The following is a 10,316-nucleotide window of genomic DNA, read 5'->3' as shown; positions in this document are numbered from 1 at the left end:
TCCTGAATTGTGAGGACCAGTTCCTAAAGACCAAATTGCCTGCTTGACATGAGACACTGGTAATAACGCACAGTTCCAGTTGCATTGAATCACTTTAAAAACTTCAGGTTTCCTTCTTGATTGGTTATTGTTTCCATGCACAAGTAGATAATTGTACCTGTCTGTGATATTTAAACTTCTATTTTGAGCCCATGTTTTGGATTTAATGGGGTGGTGTTATGTATTAATGTCTTTCATTGCTTAATGTTATTATATAATTTTACTTATTTTATTTTTCATTCGAACACTGAGGATTTTGAGCAATTTGACTTATAATTAAGGTGATTTTTTTTTGTCTTTTTTTCAGGTGTTTACAGTATTCAGATGGCTATTTTGCAGAATTTTGGCCCCTGTTTCTTAAAACTGTACTTTTAGCTGTATGTGACTTTTTAGATCATGCTGGCAACGTTGAAAATAAAGTCAAGAGTTCTTCATTAATGATCGAGTTTTGCTATTCCTAATAAAGAAGGAAATTTAGATATTATTGCATTGAATAAATTCTAATCGATGCTCTGATAAATCCAGATGATTATTACTCAACTATATATCATTGATATGTAGAATTAAATTAATTTTTATTAGTACTATTTACAAATCTAGAGGTTTCTGTTTTTCATGTCAACTCTGTTTTTTAGGTTGTAATTAACTCCTTTTTGTTTTCTATTTGAATCTACTCATATTAAATGGATAACTATAAAAGGTCTCATTTAATTTATATTAACTCAAAACCAAACATAATTATACTTAATTAATAATATTGCTTGTAATCTGTTGCCTTAATTTTGAGTAGATATGGTGTATGTTTTCTTAGTGTACACTGTAGCCCATATCACAGGCAGACAACTTGTGTTGCCTCACACATTTTCACACATTTGTCAGTGTTTATGAGGAAACCTTGTACATGAAATATAGAGAAGGAGGGGCGAGTTATCTGTACTTTCTCCTGTATATGAGTGTGAGGGAGGAGACAGACCAGATGAGTGGAATGAGAAAAGGAGGGACAGGGAGAGGGAAAGAGCAAGTGAGGGAGAGGGAACAGCTCTCTGTTTGTGGAGCAGAACAGGACCATGTTGTCAGGCAGTTGTGTAGTTTGGACTGGAGTACTGCTCCTAGGGCTTTGGGCTCCAATGACTAGGGCTGTTGATTTCCAACACCATGGATATGAGGAGATGGTACGCGCTCTGTTCTCCATCCAGAGCCATTGTCCCTACATCACCCGCATCTACAGCATTGGTCGCAGTGTGGAGGGACGCCACCTTTACGTCCTGGAGTTCAGCGATAATCCAGGCATCCATGAAGCATGTGAGTGTCTTTACCTACTTCAGAGTCAGTCTTACGCTTAAATCTATTTTCCAAGATTTCCTAACAATGTTTGGAGAAATCATAGCGAACAATGTACAGTTGCCAGATGACACCTCCTAAACTCTGGTAGAGATGTATTCTAAAAGGAGATGATGCATAATGTAATTGAACCAGCCAGTGTAAACCACAGTTAAATTGATGTGAGGAAATTTAAATGCACTGAAAATAGAAGGCCATTTCTTGTCTATTAGTTTTGAAGCCAACACTTGATGCAATTTAGTCTGCTCCATGCCCATTAGAGAAGATAGGTTTCTGATTTATAATCTAATGTGACCTGGTGACCCTGTGTCGCTCAGCTGTTGAAAGAAAATGAAAGGTCTGTCAACAGCTAAAGTACACAGAAACAGCCTTTGTGCAAAGAGCACACATGATTTACACGAATCAAGCAAGACATCCTGTGAATGCTGCTAAAGTTCCGTCTTTCCTCTTGCAATAAACTGAGAACAACAATGATTTACATTGATATAAACATTGGGGATTGTTTAGGTATAACCATACAAGACACTTTTCGTCTCTACACTTTCAGTTGACAACAACATGCCAGCAACAAAAATTGTGAGAGTGGAGTCAGGAGAGCTGCTTTTTTTTTTTTTTTTTGCTGATGTATGGGCTTCCTTCAGTAGAATTGGAGGATGTATGCATGTTCCACAATAAGGTGAAAAGCACAAAAACAGGAACCTCGCCAGCAGTCCAGGCTATGACTCCACTTATCAGTTTATGATCAACATGGTGCTTATATTAAGCAGTGTGCTTGTGATTGCATATATGAGAAAGATTGTGGGACCTTACATGTAGTCTGATGAAATGCTGAAGTCGAAAGAGGTACCAATTTAATTCAGTCAATGTCTTTGTTGCTCACACACTCCCAGTAATCCCATCATTATGTGATTAACAACTGATACATATGCAGCCTGTCTCATTCACATCATCCATTAGATGTTCTCCTTGCTAAAATTGAACACTTTACTAAGAAAGTGAAATGGGGACTTTGAAATGTAGGTTATCTTGATTGTGAAACTAGGCCAAATAAATAAATAGAAAACCCTGCAGTACACTCAAGAAGAAAACTAGAAACTTAATTACATGTGAACCTCTCAGTTTTTCAAATTAGAGCTCTGCTGTTATCAGCTTGTATGCCTTTTGCAGATGTGACTACATGCTCTTCTGACTTCCTGACAGTGGTGACTTGACATTTGTTTTCTAGTGGAGCCGGAGTTCAAGTATATAGGGAATATGCATGGGAATGAGGTGCTGGGCCGTGAGCTACTCCTCTACCTCTCTCAGTTCTTGTGTGATGAGTACCAAGTGGGGAACCAACGGATTACGGAGCTCATCCACAACACACGCATTCACATTCTGCCCTCCATGAATCCAGATGGCTACGAAGTGGCGGCTAGGCAGGTATTAAAACCCTAATTATGAAGGAAAAATAAATCTCAAAAGCTTATTCATACATGCCCTCAGTGTGAGAAGGAAAAACTATCACAGCTTTTTCGAGATTATTTAAACAGTCAGTATGTGCAGACGTCTGGGCTCATGCTTTATAAAATATCTTATCTGATCCAGCATGAATAACCATACTGCAAGTACAGTTTACTTCAGGCACAAACTCAATGCCCAGCAACAGATATATTTAAAATGACGTTTACCATCTTACACATCACAAACCAACTGCACTGTACCAAAATACATCAACTGGCTATGATTCTCCATGTGCACATAACTATTCACTATGTACAAGATCTGATGCAATACCATTAATGACGTTTCCTTATACTTATTAGCATTTATGAAACAGTTCAGTATACATACTGTAGAAATGATTTTTCTGGCTTCCAGGGTCCAGAGTTCAATGGTTACCTGGTGGGGCGTGGGAATTCCAGATATGTGGACCTAAATCGCAATTTCCCTGACCTGAATGCCCTTATGTATTACAATGAGAAGAACAATGGACAGAATCACCATTTGCCTCTTCCAGACAACTGGGAAAACCAAGTGGGTAGCGCAAAATAACAATGATCATTCACTGTCCAACAACCTGCTTTATGACTTTTTTTTTTAATGGATACAGTAAGTACACCAAGATAACTTGAGAGGACATGTACAGGACAACCAATAAAATAAAAGGTAAACAATTCTCATTTGAGAAACCCAAAATATTTGAAACACGGTAGCAACTACAACAGCTTCACGTGTTGTATGTTGTTTTGCTTTCATATCTGTCACAATCTTGCACAAACCTTTTTTTAAAAGGTAAATGCTATATATGGCATGGATTACACAAACCCACAGGACAGAAAATATTGTTTTTTTTTTATCAGTATCAGCTATCCATCACGGCGGCACGGTGGTGTAGTAGTTAGCGCTGTTGCCTCACAGCAAGAAGGTCCGGGTTCAAGCCCTGTGGCCGGCGAGGGCCTTTCTGTGCGGAGTTTGCATGTTCTCCCCGTGTCCGCGTGGGTTTCCTCCGGGTGCTCCGGTTTCCCCCACAGTCCAAAGACATGCAGGTTAGATTAACTGGTGACTCTAAATTGACCGTAGGTGTGAATGTGAGTGTGAATGGTTGTCTGTGTCTATGTATCAGCCCTGTGATGACCTGGCGACTTGTCCAGGGTGAACCCCGCCTTTCGCCCGTAGTCAGCTGGGATAGGCTCCAGCTTGCTTGCGACCCCGTAGAACAGGATAAAGCGGCTAGAGATAATGAGAATGAGATGAGCTATCCATCACTCATTACAGACGTATCCTTCCAAGGTTTTAAAGTACTAGTCTGGCCTGTATCAGACACTGCAATTCAGTATTGTTATTTTAAAATGCAGACACTGGAAATATTTCATGCAGATCAGTTCCCCGAACGTTTCAATAAAGCTACTGCAGTGACAGAGTCAAAGTGAAAGCAGCTGGCTGAGGACGATGGGGAATTAAATAACAATGACTCTTAGTTAATGTGAAATTCAAAACGGATTACAGTTAAGTGATTTTAAAAAACAGGATACAGTTAATCTTTTCTTATTTGAATAGTATTGTATCTATGCAAGGACATCTTAATTTAACACATTTGTCTCAATAAGAAATCCAGATTAGGACACAATAACATTTTAGATAGCAGCTAAGCACACCTCAGATATTATTGCATGCTATAAAACCTTTAACTCACACATCGCATAGTGCTGGGGAGGGATTTTCCCCAGAAACCAACCTATGAGGTCACTAAGAAGCCAAGATTGATACATAACAAATATGATCTTTCACCAAGCTTAGTCTGGATTAACATTCTAGTGCATCTGCAAGGACAACAAACTGTGGTGCCAAATTGATCTGACCCAAAGCAATTAATGCAGCCAGTTGTTTATTCTCCTTTATTACCTTTAATGGGTTATTAGGATGCATTATGTCATGGTAGACGACCATGATAACTTTCCACTGACATAGTTAATCATTTCTCCCAGGGGCGGTGTGTACAGTCATACTGTGTGGTTGGTAAATGTGGAGAACATTAATATATACAGTACAGTTTTCCTCCTGTGCTCTTTCTGCCTCTAGGTTGAACCAGAGACTCTTGCAGTTATTAGATGGATGCAAAGTTATAACTTTGTTCTATCAGCAAATCTGCATGGAGGAGCAGTGGTGGCAAACTACCCTTTTGACAAATCCAGAGAAGCCCGTTTCAGAGGTAGATCTGCATATTCTTCCACTCCGGATGACAAGCTCTTCAAAAACGTATGTAATAATTCAATTGAGTGAATGCATATGAATTTTTAGAATAAGTTAATTAAATAGTACTTAATTTATTATATGGTCTGTGTGTGTGTGTGTGTGTGTGTGTGTAGTTGGCAAAGACTTACTCCTATGCTCACAGCTGGATGCATAAAGGCTATAACTGTGGAGATTACTTTGAGGAGGGGATTACCAATGGAGCCAGTTGGTACACACTATCCAAGGGTCAGTGGATGCTTTTATTGGATTATATCTCGTAATATAATTAAAATGACCAAATGTTTAATTATTGAACAATTTAATTCCTCTCATCAACACAAGGCCAGAACTGAATTCTTCACAGGGAGTGAATATACAGGGTTAGTCAAAATTATGTGAACACTTAAATGGTAGAAACCATTTATTCACAAAACATACATCATATGTGCAAGATGATTTACAGGACGGTCTCAACCTGTTCGCCATCGTGTTCAACACACAAAAACCAGTGAGCAACAGTACCATTTAAACTCTTCTTTGCTCCAGTGTTAATCTGTCACCCATGGCGTACGTCTGTCTGCAGGAGAAAACTAATCCATTAGTGTTAACATAAAATTTTGACTAACCCTGTATATGGTTAAACATCAGCATTTTGTGTTTGCAGGTATGCAGGACTTTAACTACCTGTACACTAACTGCTTTGAGATCACTCTGGAGTTGAGCTGTAATAAATTCCCCCCAGCAAGCACTCTGGCCAGAGAATGGCTGGCCAACAGGGAGGCTCTGGTGTCCTACCTGGAACAGGTGAGTACCACTTCCCAGAGCTTGGGTCATATCTCACTTCACTGAAATACATCGAGGTTTAACTTTTTGGGGAAAGCATACACCTGATTAAAGTGCATTGTGTCCATAATGAAATGGGAAATTAGAGGACATAGTATTATAGACGAGATGTGAGAGAGGGTCAAACAATAACCCAGTGTTGCAGGATTGCATTAGTATGTAACTAATCTACCTCTTTGTGCTTTGAGTGGGCTATGGGTATAAAAGTTACAACTTAGTCCTAGCAATACTATTCATTGATAGCACAGAACACAACATGGATGGAAACTTTTACTACCTACGTCTAGGGCATATACAATATAACCAATATAACTAAAATAAATCTGGACTGTAATATGATTTATCCCCAGGTTCACCATGGCATTAAAGGAATGGTCTACGATGAGAATAACAACCCCATCAGCAATGCAGTGATCTCAGTGGCAGGCATAAACCATGACATAACCAGTGGTTAGTAAATCTTTACAATGTGGATAAATAAACAAGATTTAACGATTTAATAAATACCTTATAGGTAGTGTCTAATACTGATTGCAACTCTGTCTCATGTCCTAGGTGCAGATGGAGATTATTTCCGTCTGCTTTTGCCAGGAACCTACACTGTGACTGCCTTTGTACCAGGCTACCAGTCTTCCACCAGTACAGTGACAGTCGGACCTGCAGAGGCCATAAAGGTGAGAATAAAATAAATGCTATCAATGCCATACATCTACATTTAATTTAATGACACAAAATAGTATGTGCACATATGGATATATGCTTTTTGCTTTCAGTTATACTTCTATTTGAAACCAGCACCAAAAGAGACAAACTTGAATGTGAGGGACCATCAAGATAAGAAAAGCTTGTCAGCAGCCCAAGTTCCTCTAGCCAACTTTGGTCCAAGATAAAAAAAAAAAAAGCGAGAGCGAGAGAGACACCTTCCTTGAAAATGTTGGCAAAGGAAGTTTAGACTATCGCTGTTACAAATCACATCACTGAAACATACTTCCTCAGGCCTCAGTTTGTCTTGGATCCTTAATATTATGTTTTACCAAGGATGTTCTATTGAAATGAATTCGCATTCATGTAATGCTCAAGAAATGCATGTATTAAATAACGTCAGATCCATAGAAAGGAATCGGCATATAATTAAAAAAATAATTTAGATAATAAGGCAATGTTATGATGTGCCACGAGTATTGTACATCAGCACTTAGAGTTTAACAGTCTCCTTTGATCAAGCAACATTTTATGCAGACCCTTCAAAAATGTAATCAAGCATAATTAAATGTAGCAAAGAAATGGGTCATTAGTCAGTATTGTCTTGATGAGTTTGTCATTACATATTACGACTTTAACAAAAAAAAAATAATCGTAGATATTACAGAGACAGTTAGCCTTTTAACAGTTGTAAGACTGTTACAGCATCAGTTGGATTGTTGTAAAGTACTGAATATTTACAGAATTGTAAAGACTGTTTTATATCCTGTGTAGTTCTGCTTCTGCATCATCTGTCTGATGATGGGAAATTAATACTCTATATATTTTAAAAGAATTAATTAGATTAGAGTAATTTATAATTAGAGTAAGATGAACAATCCATAATGCTAAATGGATTTAAAATAAATCCATTCATGACAAAAGTATTATATTAAAAAAAGGGTGTTTATTATTTGATACTTGTTGTTGTATATTTGTACAAAAGAGGTCACTGTTGTCCACATGAAAGGCTGTAAGAACTAGAGCATGCTTCTGGACCCATTTGTTCTATAAAATTATTCTATAAAATTCACTGTACTGTAGAGAAGTTCAAAACCATAACCCAAGAAAAGCTTATAAATCCCTAAACACACAATGGTCTACTTGTTCACCTATATCTTCATATTTAGCTGTTCAAAAGCCTGTGGGTTTTCACTATTTTCCTATGGATCACAAACAACCAGGAAAAAAAGTAATGTTTGACGTACAGGAAAAGGAAAACCTTGCTCCAGGAATGTCCTGAACCCTGGATATGTGCCCTACAACCAGAAGCTGCAGGAACAGGTCATCATATATTGATCATAACACGCACTTCTGTTTTCAGCGCAGCTTAGTACAAAAGCACATTTTTAAATAGATCTCCCAGGACAAAATACAGGGGGCTGTAAAAGTAGGTATACAGTAATGAAAAACAAAACGTTAGTATTAAATAAAACCAAGCACCATTATTATAATATTGGTAATACTGGAATAATCCTTACTGTATACCTACTTTTGCAGCCACATGTACTGTATGTATGTATGTCATGAAACATTCTGTGTGAGGTGTAAAGTAAGGAAGTTGTTTTTAAACTCTGACAGATTACTGTTAAAATGAGAAAAGGGGAAAAAACAGCAAAGTGCTTAATATGAGTGTCTTTATTTTCATGTGTTTGCATTTACATTTTCGCATCAAGTGCTTTTTACCTGCAGATAATACTTCAAGTAAACAACTGTAATTATTTGTAATCTATCTAATGACTACTGTCTATATTTGAGGGTTTTTTTTATTAATTAAATTTACTATTGAATATTAAAGCTACTCGATATGTCAATTCCATGAATAAAATGATCATATTTAAATATGTCTAAATGTTTATTTCCAGTATCGGTTATGACGGTCGGAATGGTAACAATCAAACCACAAAATTCCACTGCATACCACCACCTTTCACCAACTCAAACAAATTGTGAAAGCAGACAAATGACAGTAAATAACAGAGAATAGAAACAGAGAGCTAAACACTCACATGATTGCAGTCAATGAAAAGGAGTGTAGGAGTGACTATAAAACAAGCTTTTCATACAGTCTGTATGGACTGATCTGGGGTATTCTGTCAGATGCAGTGGGCAGTATAGTGTCAGGAAAATGAGCTGAATACATTAGTGTGGTCTGGGCTACAATGAATAATATAATCATGTCCTCCACTTTGTCAGCTGTTGACTTGGTGTTGACTCAGTTGGCAACTCATGGAAAAAGATGCTTGCTACAGATTGTAAGAGATAGTGTACAGATGATTCATTGAGCAAAGAAAGAAAGACCAGCATACAAAACTTATTGTCTTTACTGGACATGTAAACTATCAAGTTGAGTCAAGTGGCGTTATCATCATTTCAACTATATACAGTCGGTACAGTACACAGTCAAACAAAACAACGTTCCTCCAGGACCAAGGTGCTATATAAAACAACACATTTGGAACAAAAGTTTAATAAACATTGCAAGACAGTGCAATAATGATAGAAGAACAGGCACAGTTATGAGAGAAAGTTTGGATACACCTAATTCAATTGTTTTTCTTTATTTTTATTCATTTAAAACACTTCACGTCTTAAAGTAATGATGGATGTCGTTTTTCTTCACTTCGTCGAGCGGTTCTTGATAATAATATGGATTACTCCAGTTGTGAAACAGGGCTTATTTACTGTATTTTTATCATTTATTGTTTGATCTCAAACACATTAAGAAAGCAAGAAATTGCACTAAATAACTTTTGACCTCTGTTAATTGAAAAGCATTCCAGATGACTACCTTATGAAGTTGGTTAAGATCATGCTAATACTGTGTAAAGCGTCATCAAGGTAGCTTTGAAGAATCTAAAATATGAAATATATATATATTTTTAAACATTTTTTTGTTTACTACATAATTCCATATATGTTCCAGACATTACTTTATAGATTTGATGTCTGCAGTATTGTTCTACAATGTAGAAAAACTGTAATGAGCGAACTAAAAAATGTGTTTGTGTGACTAAAAATAATTTGCTTGCTTAATGGCTCATGACATGGTATGGCTTTCCCAGTTTTAGAAAGTTTCCTTCCATTGTTTCTTTGTTCAGGGAGGTCAGTAAATGCTAACACACCATAAATCTGTAAATCCGTTATAGAAGTTATATGAGGTAAGATTCACAGCAGGACTAGATCACAGATAATGAAAAAAGGAGGTCAGGATGCAAACATTATTTTATATGGACACAAGTGTTTTACTGGGAAATACACCACTCCTGTTTTTCATATACACTACATCCGGGACATGGAGATTCAAAACTGTGACATAACTCTCTATATGCCACTCATGAGGAAATTGATGAATTGTTTTGATAAATTTGCATGCTTTTTGTTTGTGAATGTGTCTATGTAATAAAAATAAAATCACACATTGGCTTGAAGATATGAAGTTTACCTTCTCGTGTTGAAAAACTCGCATTTTTCATACGAAATACATTGAGGATCTGAGCGACATATTTAAATAGTATTGGCTGGATTTGGGCGGCACGGTGGTGTAGTGGTTAGCGCCGTCACCTCGCAGCAAGAAGGTCCTGGGTTTGAGTCCAGCGGCTTGCGAAGGCCTTTCTGTGTGGAGTTTGCATGTTCTC

The 10,316-nt window shown here is 37.3% G+C and overlaps 1 protein-coding gene across 1 annotated transcript; it reads left to right on the top strand.

The window, feature by feature from the left end:
• Nucleotides 1-741: 741 nt before the first annotated feature.
• Nucleotides 742-8,524, top strand: cpn1 (carboxypeptidase N, polypeptide 1). Its single transcript, XM_060939943.1, has 9 exons — nucleotides 742-1,341; nucleotides 2,606-2,802; nucleotides 3,241-3,396; nucleotides 4,942-5,118; nucleotides 5,229-5,340; nucleotides 5,759-5,898; nucleotides 6,288-6,387; nucleotides 6,493-6,611; nucleotides 6,711-8,524. Exons 1-9 carry the CDS (start codon nucleotides 1,107-1,109, stop codon nucleotides 6,825-6,827), a joined length of 1,353 nt encoding a protein of 450 aa, XP_060795926.1. The 5' UTR covers nucleotides 742-1,106; the 3' UTR covers nucleotides 6,828-8,524.
• Nucleotides 8,525-10,316: the final 1,792 nt, after the last annotated feature.

This window comes from Neoarius graeffei, chromosome 14 (assembly GCF_027579695.1).
Source record: "Neoarius graeffei isolate fNeoGra1 chromosome 14, fNeoGra1.pri, whole genome shotgun sequence".
NCBI lineage: Eukaryota > Metazoa > Chordata > Actinopteri > Siluriformes > Ariidae > Neoarius > Neoarius graeffei.
The sequence above is the reverse complement of the archived record's forward strand: the minus strand, read 5'-3'. Positions and strand labels throughout refer to the sequence as shown.

What these genes read in the sequence shown, in the direction of transcription:
- cpn1 (XM_060939943.1), top strand. Translation starts at nt 1,107, where the DNA reads ATGTTGTCAGGCAGTTGTGTAGTTTGGACTGGAGTACTGCTCCTAGGG. An exon ending in CAGACAACTGGGAAAACCAA is followed by an intron (nt 3,397 to 4,941) that starts GTGGGTAGCGCA and finishes TTCTGCCTCTAG; the next exon opens with GTTGAACCAGAGACTCTTGC. An exon ending in ATGACAAGCTCTTCAAAAAC is followed by an intron (nt 5,119 to 5,228) that starts GTATGTAATAAT and finishes GTGTGTGTGTAG; the next exon opens with TTGGCAAAGACTTACTCCTA.